This window comes from Lethenteron reissneri, chromosome 36 (genome assembly GCF_015708825.2).
Source record: "Lethenteron reissneri isolate LAM-NWPU_2019-01 chromosome 36, ASM1570882v1, whole genome shotgun sequence".
Classification (NCBI taxonomy): Eukaryota; Metazoa; Chordata; class Hyperoartia; order Petromyzontiformes; family Petromyzontidae; genus Lethenteron; species Lethenteron reissneri.
In genome coordinates this window covers 25,629-41,270 of record NC_083814.1, presented here as the reverse complement: position 1 = coordinate 41,270, position 15,642 = coordinate 25,629, and the positions used below count along the sequence as shown (strand labels likewise).

Sequence of the window (15,642 nt, the reverse complement as noted above, 5' to 3'; positions counted from 1 at the left end):
TATTTCAGACATTACAACTATTTTTTCATCCACCATTACCTCAGAATCGACAACTTCAAGCACTGAATCTGTCTCAACAGCAGCATCAACATCTCCATTGTCAACAACACCATTCACATCTCCGACTACAACTTATTCTTCCACAACACCTATGTCAGACACTACACCTATTTCCCCATCCACCATTACCTCAGAATCGACAACTTCAAGCACTGAAACTGTTTCAACAGCAACAGCAAGTTATCCATTGTCAACAACACGTTTCACATCAGCGACTGCAAGAACTTCCAATATAGAAACGATGTCAACATCAGGTGCAACTTCTCCATTGTCAACAACATCATTCACATCACCAACATCACCGATTTCTTCGACAACAGCTATTTCAGACATTACAGCTATTTTTTCATCCACCATTACCTCAAAATCGACAACTTCAAGCACTGAATCTGTCTCAACAGCAGCAGCAACATCTCCATTGTCAACAACACCATTCACATCTCCGACTACAACGTTTTATTCCACAACACCAACGTCAGATACTACAACTATTTCACCATCCACCATGAACTCAGAATCGACAACTTTGAGCAGTGAATCTGTCTCGACAGCAGCAACTACGTCTGCATTTGCAACAACACCATTCACATCTCCGACTATAACTTTTTCTTCCACAACACCTATGTCAGACATTACAACTATTTCTCGATTCACCATTGCCTCAGAATCGACAACTTCAAGCACTGAATCTGTATCAACAGCAGCAGCAACTTCCCCATTGTCAACAACACCATTTACATCAGCGACTGCAACAACTTCCAGTATACTAACGGCTGCAACATCAGGAGCGACATCTCCATTGTCAACAGCATCATCCACATCACCAACATCACCGTTGTCTTCGACAACACCTACGGCAGACACTGCAACGGTTTCCACATCCACCGTTACCTCAGAAGCAACAACTTCAAGTACTGAAACAGTTTCAACAGCCGCAACATCTCCATTGTCAACAACACCTTTCACATCAACGACTGCAAGAACTTCAAATATAGAAACGATTTCAACATCAGGTGCATATTCTCCATTGTCAACAACATCATTGACATCACCAACATCACCGTTTTCTTCGACAACACCTACAGCAGACACTGCAACTATTTCTCCATCCACCATTACCTCAGAATCGACAACTTCGAGCACTGAATCTGTCTCAACAGCAGCAACAACGTCTCCATCGTCAACAACACCATTCATGTCTCCTACTACAACGTTTTCTTCCACAACATCTATGTCGGACACTGCAACTATTTCTCCATCCACCAATACCTCAGAATCGACAACTTCAAGCACTGAAACTGTCTCAACAGCAGCAGCAAGTTTTCCATTGTCAACAACACCATTTACATCAGCGACTACAACAACTTCCAGTATACTAACAATGGCAACATCAGGAGCGACATCTCCATTGTCGACAACATCAATAACATCACCAACAGCACCGTTTTCTTCGACAACACCTACGGCAGACACTGCAACGATTTCCACATCCACCATTACCTCAGAAGCAACAACTTCAAGTATTGAAACGATTTCAACAGCCGCAACATCTCCATTGTCAACAACACCTTTCACATCGGCGGCTGCAAGAACTTCCAATATAGAAACGATGTCAACATCAGGTGCAACTTCTCCATTGTCAACAACATCATTCACATCACCAACATCACCGTTTTCTTCGACAAGAGCTATTTCAGACGCTATAACTATTTCTCCATCCACCATTACCTCAGAATCGACAACTTCAAGCACTGAATCTGTCTCAACAGCAGCAACAACGTCTCCATTGTCAACAACACCATTCACATCTCCAACTACAACGTTTTCTTCCACAACACCTATGTCAGACACCACAACTACGTCTCCATCCACCATTACCTCAGAATCGACAACTTCACGTACTGAAACGATTTCAACAGCTGCAACATCTCCATTGTCAACAACACCTTTCACATCGGCGACTGCAAGAACTTCCAATATAGAAACGATGTCAACATCAGGTGCAACTTCTCCATTGTCAACAACATCATTCACATCGCCAACAGAATCGTATTCTTCGACAACACCTACGTCAGACACTACAACTATTTTCACATCCACCATTACCTCAGAATCGTTAACTTCAAGCACTGAATCTGGTTCAACAGCAGCAGCAACTCCTCCACTATCAACAACACCATTTACATCAGCGACTGCAACAACTTCCAGTATAGTAATGGTGTCAACATCAGGAACAACATCTCCATTGTCAACAACGTCATTCACATCATCAACAGCACCGTTTTCTTCGACAACACCTATGTCAGACACAACTATTTCCCAATCCACCATAACCTCAGAATCAACTTCCAACATTGAATCTATCTCAACAGTAGCAGCAACTTCTGCATTGTCAACAAGACCATTCACATCTCCTACTACAACGTTTTCTTCCACAACACCTACATCAAACACTATAACTATTTCTTCGTCCACCATTTCCTCAGAATCAACAACTTCAAATACTGAATCTGGCTCAACACCAGCAGCAACATCTCCATTGTCAACAACACAATTTACATCAGCGAATGCAACAACTTCCAGTAGAGTAACGGTGTCAACATCAGTAGCAACATCTCCTTTATCGACAACATTCACATCGCCAACAGAACCGTTCTCTTCGACAACACCTACGTCAGACACTACAACTATTTTCACATCCACCATTACCTCAGAATCGACAACTTCGAGCACTGAATATTTCTCAACAGCAGCAACAACGTCTCCATTGTCAACAACACCAATCACATCTCCGACTACGAAGATTTCTTCCACAACAACTACTCCAGGTTACTGCACAATTTTTTCATATTCCATATTCCACGGAATAATTATATCACTTTATATAGCGACAGTTGCACTCGAATTTGTACGGAATGGGCTTCGCAAAAGCTCTCTCAGCGTTACATTCTTAAGCCAAATTCACGGAGTGAGAATTACATCATTCCACACAACGATGCAGAGTTTACACATAGAAGCATAAACGTCATGCCATAATTGCTTCCACCATTACCCCAACCTAACCGAGCCCACTTTGGATCATTCTGCAATTTTGGCATGCGTTAGTTGCAGATATAGGTGCATTTCTGTAAAGTATCCATCATACATGAATTTCAAATGGTGGAATGACAGAAAATTTTCTCATGAAATGGCCCTCACTCCACCAAAAGTAGCAGAATGAATAATAGCCATAATAGGTACATTACTCGGGCCCTATAGCTTGTTTCCAGTACATCGTACAAAAGTAGAAGGGTACAACAATGGGAATGTCAAATAAAAGTAATGCTAGGAAGCCTAATGTGAATACTGTCTGGTACAAACAAATTTTACATTTCATTTTGCTTCATGAAGTTAACCTTATAGGTAAAATATGATTTATAGACTTGTATGATGTAAATGTTTAATTCTGTATGTATTCTTGTTTCATTTTTACTGCAGCTAATACACCCTGTTCTCTGCCTTGCACCAATGGAATGTGCTTCATTGATCCCAGCACAAAAAACTCCACCTGCCAATGCAATACAGGATACGAACTACATGAAGGTCAACCCAACTGCTTCGGTAAATATTGCACGAGGAAATGCTATTACGTGACCTTTTGTAAACGTTTGGTAAAGCCTAGTGAAGCCATTGAAACACTGTTTTATATGAGGTGTGCCACAGTGGTGATATGTTATCTCCCTTGCCTGGTTTAGAGGAGGTCGTGGGTTCGATCCCAACCCTGAGGCCTGTATATATGGAGTTTCCATATTCTCCCTGTGGTCGCATGGATTTTTCACGGGGTCCTCCGGTTTTTTCCTCTGTATTTAGAAACATGCGTTTCGAGTATTTGGCTGCTCTAAATGTACACATGATTTGTCGCCAGGTCGCTTCTGAAGAAGAGCTAAATAGCTCAGTGGGCCTTACCTGGTAATTTTTTTTAGTTTAATATCAACATATCTGTACACATGGCTGTACGTGATAAAGAGCCTGCAATCTTATACTGGTGTGTTTAGCACAGATAGTTTAAGTTTAGTTCACCAGTTAAGAATTCACCAGAATGTAAGGGGGACGTGGATAATGTTTTTAAAAAGAGAATTCGAATGAAAAAATATCGTGATTTTTTTTCGGAAAATTAACAAGACTGTAAAAATGCCAGCTCTATATTGAACATGATATAAAATAATCAGAAAAGTTACACACAAACATAAAATATACAGCGAAAATCCAAATAATCTGTAAATCCTTGTAATCCGTGGGGCAATCCAAACATCCCCATTTTCGTTCATCCTCCATAAAACGACTGTAAACCTAAACATGTTAAATTCCAGAACCACACATTTCAAGGCAATTTTTTTTATCGCGTCGAATGTATTCCCGATTCAATCTCCTGGCACAGCAGTCTAAACGTTAGGACAAGTTTATGAAGTATCCCCACCCCTGTCCATCCAGCAGTATAAATGGATAAACCACAGTTAGTCGATCAGCAGGTCACATGTGGTGGAGTTAAAGTGTGGGTACTCCCATAACTTCTAAAATGTCGAGCCGGCATGGAAGAGTAGGCCAAATATACTTGAGAGTGTTTTCTAGTGCTTCCTCTCGTGTATGCCCTTTCACCAGCAGCAGCATGAGCAATACATTTCAGGGCTGACCAGCATAGCAGACAGGAGATGCCAATCCATTTACAATGATACTTTGTCGCGGTTAACTGTATTCCGACCTGAATTTGTCTTTGTGGCACACACATGTCTTCGCATCATACAAAGTTAATTTGTTTTTGCAATGTCCTCACGAATTGAAAAGGACCCCGAATTGGTAGTTAAATATATACAGCAAAGTATTGGTTTCACCTCCTACTCAAATAAGTGCAAGGTGGTATCCGTCTTGTATATATGTACAGCGTATGTTGAACTTCTTTCGCACCATACATAGTCAACCATGCTGATTGGAGGTGGGGGTCTGCAGGTGTGGGGTCTTCATATTACAAAACAAATCAGCAGACTATCTGCTGGATCTCCTCACTGTTTCGAATAACAAATGTGACCTAAGGTCTTCGCTCATTTACCAGCTTCACATTCCTTATTGCTGTACAAATACTGGAGGAAGGGCCTTTTCTATTGATGCCCCCAGGGTCTGGAATGCTATCGCCAATAAACTGCAACTTGGATCACTACCTGTGAGATCTTCACTCAAAACTGCTCTAGAGGAGTTGTACACCCCTAGCTGCCACTGCTATTCAATATGGCCTGAAATCAAATGTATCGTTCTGGATGACCGCTGCAAAGTATGTGCTGATCTTTAAAGGTGTATTGAAAATTGTTGATACTGCTACTGATACTCCTGCTGTTATGGAGTGACTCATGCAGCAAGCTATGGCTGCAAAGTTGGTCGTACATGTTATGTATATCGTTTATTGTTAAATTTGAATCACAGTTCCTATGATCACTGTTACATTGTTTTTATAGCTTTATTTTGGTGATTTTGAAAACGTTTTGGTTTAGCCATGTTTGTTTGTTGTAGTACAGAGTTAGCCTGATAACTTTAATCTAAATTATCTTATGGTTGTTTTTGTTTGACTTGCATCCCACTGGGATTTTTGCACACAGCGTTGAAATACGCTGTTTTTTCTGGAAGACGTTGCAATTTTTTCCTGGATTTTTATGCTGCGTGTAGTCACTTTGAGATGTTTCTTGTTCATGTTTTTGTTTGCTGCGGTTGAACCCGAGTTAAGAGCCACATGGCTCACATGAAAACTGAAAACATTCCATGATTGGCGGAAAGCAGGACAACCACTGTTATGAAATGCCAGGAGTGCAAGAGATCATTAAGTTTAACATCTCTTACAAAACAGAGAGCAATGTTCAATGCCATACATGTTGACTCTTGTTGTGGTTGTTGAACATAAATGAGCTTTTGCCCAACCATGTAGGGCTATAGTATTTAAGTAACCTCGAATGTTTGACAGCTGTCTGGATGAATACGTATTAACAAAACAGAAAGATAACTGTTTAAACCGATGTCATAACACGTTGCTTTACATGTCTAATTGTATCCAATACCCTAGCAAACAAGAAAAAGTTTCAAAAATGTCCAACTTCAATGATTTTGCAAGTCAGATAGCTTGTAATATGTTTTACTAAGTTAACCCACTTTGCTTATGTTGTCTTTACTATTTTGCTATTGTTTCTTTGCTTTATAATACATTTTTAAAATCACTACCTCAGTTGACCTGAGAAAGTGATATTCAAATGTGTATAAAACTCGTGTGCCATTATTACTTTGATTTTATATGTAAATGCTCCCTCATTGTTTTTCACTTATTCTGTAGACATCAATGAATGTGAGACACTGCCTCAACGGTGTGAACAAGACTGTGTCAACACTGTTGGAAGCTATGTTTGTTCTTGCTTCCCCGGGTTTGAAGTGAACTCCACTAACATTCACGGATGTGTAGGTATGTGAGTGCGCTACTGTAAACTGCATTACGTGTTGGATAAAGCAGGTTTCACAGCTCTTATGGAATGTATTCAATGAATGCATTTTTACGGTCAATTCCATTAGCTCACTTATTTTCATGTCAATATTTACAAAACCGCCCAATACTATACAAACATTTTTGAAAGGCAATTGATTCTTCAATTCTCAGCTGTTGCTATTTGACCAAATAAAGCTGCCTCGTAGGCAAACACCTACACTTCGTCTGCGTTATTGAGCTGTTCATTTTGAACATTTACCCTTATATGTGAATTACATTTCTCGTAAATAAATGTACAAAAATCATAATAAATCAACAATATTTACAAATATTATTGCACTGGACTGAATAATTAAATAAACCTACAAATGCGGCATGCACATTTTATATTCTGGAAAATACATTCACGTAATGTAGCACATAATATGTCAAACCTTGAGACACAAAGCCATCTTTCACAAATCACAGAGCCCAATTGTGCTCGACAATTAATATAGTCCACTGAACATGATTCATATATAACCATTCACGTCTGTAACAACACGACCAAACACAACAGCCAAATGATTCGGGTTTCATTATTTGAATTGCAATTTCGTTCCAAAAAAAATGTGCAGCTATTGTGCATTAGAACATGCAGCCCCCTCCCTGCTCCACCCACCCCTTCTGTGCTCACACTAAATTAGTGGAAGGAATGCAAGACAATTCTTACTTAATGTTGTTATTGACGAGTGTGTTTAGTGGTTTTTGTTAATTGTACGTGTATCCCACTGCTAATGCAGTATCATAAAATATATTTTTTCAGAGTAGTGTTCCAATGTTTTAAAAAATAATGATTATTCGTTATTCCATACCATGCAATTATTGTGCAGTATATTATTGAAAATAATACTGTATATCTTGATACATTTTCCTCGTGAATCGAGTTCTTTTAAACATGCCTCAATATAACCATATCATAAAATGCAGTATTTATCATTTCTCTATGTTTTGTACAGATATCAATGAATGTCTAAGCAAACCTTGTAAAAACAATGGGACGTGCCAGAACCTGGATAATGCCTATTCCTGTCAGTGTGCTCGTGGATGGACGGGCACCAACTGTGACCAAGGTGGGTGTGAATTGTGAAAAGATCCCACCTCAGTGGAGCAGCACTGGATATTTAAACAGAGAGTGTATATTGTTAGCCAAGCAGTTTTATCAACCATTTTATAGCACATACAAGGTCAGTGCACTGGGCTGACTCTATAGAGGTCCTTGAGTTTGGAACAGGGCAGCCGCCTGTGAATAAATCTGGTTCTCAAGTGTGGTGAGTTGATGGTCGCAGTCGTCACGTACAATATTGGTTCTGCAATAACTGTTGCTATATTCAGGTTCTGAGAGTTAAAAGAACCTCATCCGTTTGTCACGTGAACCTTATGGCGGTACCCCGGCTCTCGCATAATGTCCATGATGCAGTCATTTTTAGTCTGTTGATGGTCGGCGATCATCTCGACTCATCTCGACGAGCTGTACATGATGCACTATGGTGCATGCGAGCGTTCAGGGTTTCGGCGCAATCGTCCTAGCTGCGTTTCGACATCGCGGAGTAGCACTGTTGAATTAAAGAAAATCTCGGATAACCAACAAATAACAGAACATTTACTGAGAATAGGTTTTCCCATTTTTTTCTGGCAAGAAAACAGGTGTTAAGATCACCATTGGAACCTCCTTTGCCAGTAACAAAATATGATAATTGTTTTTTTACCCTTTTATCTGGCAACAAAACTAACACCTTTTTTTACAAGGAGTCATGTTTGCATTGACCACAATACCCCGAGCTCTCATACTCTGATGGTGCATTGTCTTTGAGTTGTGCGCCTTTTGGCGTCATCTGGTCCAAACACCATGTGAGACTAGGCTCTAAGGAAAGCTGTCTCGGGTGTGGACCAATCAATTTCAAGGACAGTGCATATATTATCAGAGTTGTGTTTTTGTTTGCATTCCGATTGCAGGTATTGTGGTCAATGCAAACATGACTCCTTGTAAAAAAGGTGTCAGTTTTGTTGCCAGATAAAAGGGTAAAAAAACAATTATCATATTTTGCTACTGGCAAAGGAGGTTCCAATGGTGTAAATGCTTACCCAGAGCTCTAATACTCTGATGGTGCAAGATGTTAAAACACCAAACTGAAACCTTTTACAAGAAATCATGTTTGCATTAACCACAATATTTGTGGTCAGAATCCAAACAAAAAAACATCTGATAATATATGCATTGTCTTTGAAACAGATTGGTCATTTACATTTACTGCCATGACCCTGCTTAAATGCGAAAAAGTTTATATGATAGGATATCATACCCCAATCACTTATGGGAAAAGTCGCAGAATCACAAATGATAGCGTTTTCGCTCTCCTACAGCTGCGGTAGAATATAAGAGTCGCGGATAAATTGGACCGGCGGATAATAGGCGCTTTCTAATATACACACAATGTATGTAATTCCATTCCATTTGAGAGGTATATTTCATTCACATTTGCTCATTTACTTTTGTCATTTAAAAAAATGTGGAACATTGACATATACAGTATTTGAAAGTAACACACGGGGCTCTATATAATGTCTAATTTTCAACTTAAATTACATCCTGTAAACGTTATGAAACGATATTTGATCTACTGAAACTTTTCAAACGAGGACCAATATGGTAAGCAACCCCGATGTATATATTACACCGTTCATTAGAGGAAGTGAAAACTAAAAAATACCAGTTTTTTTAACAATGCAATAGAGTGTAGCTAATCGCCTTTTTAACCATGACAAAAAGAAATCAGTCATAAAATAGTAGCTCTTTTATTACAATGTATGCAACTGTGATGACAGTTGCATATATTTACGACATTTGGTTATGGTGTGTACCAAGGCAACGTATAACTGAATACGATCACATAAAGTCATAAATTGTACGACCAATGGCGTGTTCAAGCAGAAACCAGTTCTTCCACACATAAAGCGAATGAGCAACAGGCGCTTGGGTGGAGTCGCCCAACCTTTGTGCTGCCATTACAACTGGCTTCCTACACTAGACGATTATAAAATCACTAGGCGATTATAAAATCACTACTGTTGCCCATTGTTCTAATTCAAAGTGGCGTTAACGACAAACAGCGTACACGTTTTTTTATATGGACTCTTGAGTCATTGCTGATTTTATATGATGATGGCTGGTTCATGTAACAAACGTATCTGTGTATTATAAAAATACAAAACGTTTCAAGGAATGAAGCCATCCGAAAGAATTGCGCAAACATTGTTGACACGTTAGTATTCACTGATAATCTTGCAGTGAGTTTGATCAAACTCACTACCTGTCCTTTATTGCAACAGTTTTTAGTTTCGGGTAGTGTGACTTTTGCTATTTGAACTCAGATGGGGGATATGATAACGTTTGGGTTCAATCCCCACCCTGACGCTTGCATATTTGGAGTTTGCATGTTCTCCCCGTGGTCGCGTAGATTCTTCTCCGGGTCCTCTTGGTTTTTTTTTCCACCACATTTGGAATCAACATGCATTTAGAATATTTGGCTGCTATACATTTCCACACAATCAACTTTGAGCTATCATTTGTAGCCAGGTTGCTTATATGAAAAATGCATATATAGCTCAGTGAGCTTTACCTGGTAAACTAAAAAGTTTAGGCTTCGTTTTAGTATTGATTAAATGCCCTTCTTCCATAAAAGATTAAGTGTGCTATGGAAGAATGGTCATTGCCTAAAATGTCAACGATTATATATTTTATAATTTTAAGGCAATATTGTTGACGAGTTTTTGTTTGTTTAATGTGGATGTGCACCACTGCCAAATGGAGCATCACCAAGTAACATGTAGGATTAAAAGCACAGTTATTTATTCAATTCACGGTACTTATTAATGAGTTTTTGCAATGACCTTTAAAAAATACATAACTCAATAAATAGTCATTAGTGTCATTATGGAGAATATAAATAACAAATTAGATAAGCAAGACAATATGTATAAGCAAGACAATATGTATATATACAAAACCTAAAGGCTTTCTGAGATTGAATGATTTCAGCAGCATTATTTTTATCTAGCGAATGTTTTTACACAAAGCACCAGATACCCAAGTTAAATTAATAATACAATTTCTATATATCGATGTCAATGTTACATGAGTGAACGTCAGCCCACGTAGCCACAGTATTGATTCAGCACCAGTAACACTGTGGACCAGTCCCAACAGAGAGATCCCACTGGGAGAGCCAGCCTTGCCTGAACTGACACTGGCTAACTTTCTAACATGCTGTAAGTAAGGACCCTTCTTTAGGTTATGTCCGAGTTCAAATTACGCAAAATTTACAAAATACAAACTCAAAAATAAGAATGATCATCGTTATATATAATAACAAAATAGATAAGCATACAATATATCTGAGAGACACTTTAAAGAATAATAAACAAGGGTTGTGGTGAACCCAGTTTTAAGCAAATGCTTTGAGGCCATTAGCATGTGAATGCCACCGCGATTCCTACTGGTCGTATAAACTATGCATCTTTTCTGGTTGCTTAAACATCACTCTTTGTGCAATCACTCTCAGTTATTCTATTTGTCGTTAGTTATCATTGAAAATATAAGCTATCCGAAGACACTGCGTACATTTACTCATTGGTAAATATGACAACAAATACCATGAAGAGATACAGTTGCCTCTTTTGAATTTAACAAATGTGAACAATGACCATGCAACAAAAGTGTTTTACTTCAAAGTCGTATGCAGTTGTCAAATAGCACAACCTACTAAACAAGTAACATAATTCAGAGGAGATCAAGATGTCATCATGACCAAAGCCATTTATGCCCTGCACCTTGCCAATGCGTTGTACCTTCTACCAGATCCCACATCTGCTGCATATTAAACATGTGCTCCCGAACATCCGAGGAGACCCATATGAAATCTGTACTGTATACGTATTGTCCATACTAATTATTTAAAGCCAAAGTATTATTGATGAATTTGCGTTTTGTGCTCATGCACCGCTGCCAACACAATGCCATGAAATACTGACATCCAGGTGTAAACACTATGGAGAGGTGGCAGTGCTATTTAAATCCAATGTTGTGTTCACAGCTAATTTACACTCATTTTTACCCTTTTGTCACAGATATAAATGAATGCCTCACAAGCCCATGCAAGCACGGGAGCAGCTGTAATAACAACCCGGGGTCATTCACCTGTGAATGTTTAACAGGCTGGACTGGACTCCTCTGCTCAGAAAGTATGTTGTCGCTCGGAATGTGTTGGTCGGTATATCATGATAACAAAATTTCAAGTTGATGAAATTTGCTCTTTAAGGTATTCCATAAACCTGGTGTGCAAAAACCATATCTGAAAAGGCCAAATGTTGTGATTATCAGTTTCTGATTCATATTCTTTGGTTCTTTCGGTAAAGTTTTATTTCCACTGCTGTGGAATTGAACAAATGCTTAAAATGAAGTTGCTCCCAATATACTATATAAAAAATTGTGTACATCAAATTTTAGATCTAAATACAGTTGTTCTATAACACTAAATGTGTATACTTATATGTTTATCATACACGTATGTACTAAGTGAATTGGTATAATGCACAGAAATGTACTACACATGTATATGTATGATTTCGTTTCCATACTACTGTAATTCAAAATGTAACATTATGCTTTCGCCCAAGCACCGTGCATATTATATTTCAGTAACAGAAGTCTGCAACAAATCTAATTTATTGTAATTTGCAGAGTGAACTGTTTGTTTGATGCCTGGATTAACTTAAAATAATATTGCGTGTTTTTTAGATGTTAATGACTGCATGTCAAATCCTTGCATGCACGGCCAGTGTGTGGATGGGCTCAATCAATTCTTCTGTGAATGTGCCAAGGGATGGACAGGAAACTTATGTGACAAAAGTAAGTTCCTTAAATTCCTACATACTCTTAAGCCGGCACATTCTCCTTTATCTTACCAATGAGGCTGTGGTGTATGAATTGTTTAAGCTGTGGGAAAACATAACTATATTTATGGATTGAAAATCTGCATCAAGCAGAACACGTTTTAAGACAGGCAATCAGGAGGGGGAAACCGTTATTATATTATAACACTGTGATTAATGGTGATTTACATCTCTTCATACATTCTCTGCTGGATGAAGGCCCACATCACTGTTGTTTTGACCATACTTCACCACACTGGGCAGTGCAGGTTTGTAAATAGGGGAAGCCAGGGCAGGTTCAGATATAATTTCCACTCATGTAGCCATGACAGGGAACTTTACTTGGGTTGCCAGGTTCTTTGTGAATGCGCAAATACAGTGCCACCGCCCCTCACTTTGATGTCACACCTGTGTATAATGCACACACTTTAGTATTAGCCAAGCATATTTGATTTAAAGTCATAGCTGCGCCTATTTTGTAATCCAAGCAAACTGTCGAGAGCCAAGTGAGATCACACTGTGTTGTATATTGTACAGTATTTGCAAATTACACATTTACTTTGTCTGCTACCTTACAACTTTAAAATGTGTGGGTTTTTTCTGCCGTCTGTACTTGTACCCTTTTTACAACCGTCCAACGTGTTGTGTAAAGGTAGAGCAAACATGGCAAGATGGATCAATCAATTCAGCAATGATGGACTCTGTAGTAATACACTTATATACCCTAGTATGCCCTATACTGCTGCACTAAATCAGTGTTGCGTAATGTCGTTATCTTGCTTGGAAGTGTGTAGATATACAAACATTCCACCATGCTATAATCCACATCCATGGTATTGCCAAATGATTACGAATGATTAAGAGTGACTCCCATGTGAAATATTTGTCAAGCAATCCCTCTTAACATTAATTTTGACAGCTTCAATAGCTTGGAAATTGTTATATACTGTGCTTTCATGGCATATAGAGGGGAATTTAAATGGACCACAATTTCACACAACTATAACTTCTTCATGATGAAAGCTACCTTGACAACTAATGTACTATTAAATAGGGCACACTGTAGCATATTGCATAACGTATGTTAATCGCATGCAAATCTCATTAAGAAATTAGGGGAAATGTAAACGTTCACATAAATAATTGTTTACGCTTAATTATTCTACTTCACTCATGATTTACACTGCTAATAAACAGTTCAGTGTTACATTATTTGAAACTCCAGGCACTAAATATACACATCTACAGAAGCGTGATACATGTATACTTGTCGATCTTGTGTGTTGGCATATGCTATCGGCCTATTTATGAACTATAAATGCTGAAAATCTATATTTTAGTTTTTTACTATTTCACAAGATGATGTTTAAAAAGTATTGGTCTCACATGTAACCCTTCATCTGCAACAATGTATTGTTTTGATGCAGACGTTGACGACTGCAAAGACATGCCGCTGTGCCTAAATGACGGAACTTGCAACGATCTTGTCAATGGAGTCAACTGCACTTGTGCCCCAGGGTTCATGGGAGAATTCTGCGAATATAGTAAGCGCTCACGTGGTCAAGTGTGAGATGATCGCACGTTGTTTTCTCCCCAACGTTATGCACTTTCCAGTTTGAAAATGGGCAGCACAGCGTCGAAGTGAGGTGATGCAGGACTATTCTCAATGTCAAAAGTCAATGCAATACATTTGCCAACGTATCTGAATTAGAAGAACAAACTATATATGGGGAATAATAGCTACTATACTTTTGAGGCATAAACAATTATAAAATAACACTTACTAAGAACAAAAATATTGTTACATAGTGTTATACATGTTCACGGCTGTGTTATTGACGAATGTGTTTAGTTGTTTTTGTTCATTGTACTTGCGCACCACTGCTTCCAATGCAGCATTACCAAATCATTCTCAATGTCTTATCGTTTTGCTGCTTTAATTAGCCCACTAGACACTGGGCAGCAGTTGCAGATACAAACCAAGGCTGTGTATTGTGGGCTGCCTGACACCAAAGGGTGCCATGGTGGTGTGATGTTATTTGCCTTGCCTGGTATGGAGGTCAGAGGTTCTATCCTGGCACCACTATTTTTGTAATTTGCAAGTTCTCCCAGTGGTGGTGTGGATTTTTTTCTCCAGGTCCTCTGGGTTTTCCATCCACATTCAGAAACATGTGTTTAGATTATTCAGATTATTTTGCTGCTATAAATTTCCACACGATAAGCCACTTCGTTGAGCTATTATTTATGGCCAGGTGGCTTCTGAAAAAGAAGCTAATAGCTCAATGGGCTTTACGTGGTAAGATAAACAACAGTTTAGTTTTATTTGTATTTTTTAAGTGATTTGTTTACTATTTCTATACTTTTCACTTCTATTATGTTTTTATATTGTTTATTGTTGTAACGTTCTGACCTGCCCCTACTGGGCATCTGTGAAAAAGAGCTTTATATCTCATCAGATACCTCCAGTTTAAATATTCTGACTCTAATTTAATTATTCGATCATGAAAAAAAAGCAATCCTCTATCATCCAAGCGTGACCTTAAGGCACTGTGCTATCGCGATAACGACCAGTAATTGTGGTACTACTTGCCTTAGATTCACACCTGGTCCCAGTTGGGTAAGTGCGAGACTGCCGTCTATTCATCAGTATTGTTTAACATGGATGTCAATTTTTTAAATATGGGAAAAAAATAGTGATGAGTTTCATATATTTGGTCGATGCTAAGTTTTTTTTTTAAATCAACCAGATCGTCGAATATTTGAATTATGTATTGTTTTCCTTTTTCCCCTCAAAGATATTGACGACTGCACTGGAAATACATGTCAGAATAATGCAACATGTGTGGATGGCATTGGCAATTTCACATGCAGATGTGTAGATGGATGGAGTGGTGATACCTGTTCGATTGGTAAGATATACTTTTTTACATGCTTAATGCAATTCAGATCACTATCACTTAAGTCTATCATTCGGTCTATCATTCGGTCTATTATTGATTTCAGAAAATTAAGTGCTACCTTGAAATGAATGTCATGACAGTAAAAGTATTCTAATTACTTCGTGTTAATTACTAATCAAATTGCCAATAAATTTACGTCCTTAAAAGTTATTTGTTTGC

The 15,642-nt window shown here is 38.4% G+C and overlaps 1 protein-coding gene across 1 annotated transcript; it reads left to right on the top strand.

Moving 5' to 3' along the window:
• The first annotated feature begins 1,886 nt into the window (after positions 1–1,886).
• Positions 1,887–15,335, top strand: LOC133351233 (uncharacterized). The gene is made up of 8 exons (XM_061566317.1): positions 1,887–2,888; positions 3,538–3,660; positions 6,407–6,532; positions 7,552–7,665; positions 11,720–11,833; positions 12,390–12,500; positions 13,951–14,169; positions 15,319–15,335. The coding sequence occupies exons 1-7, from the start codon at positions 1,901–1,903 to the stop codon at positions 14,091–14,093; spliced, it is 1,719 nt and encodes a 572-aa protein (XP_061422301.1). The 5' UTR covers positions 1,887–1,900; the 3' UTR covers positions 14,094–14,169; positions 15,319–15,335.
• The last annotated feature ends 307 nt before the right edge of the window (positions 15,336–15,642 follow it).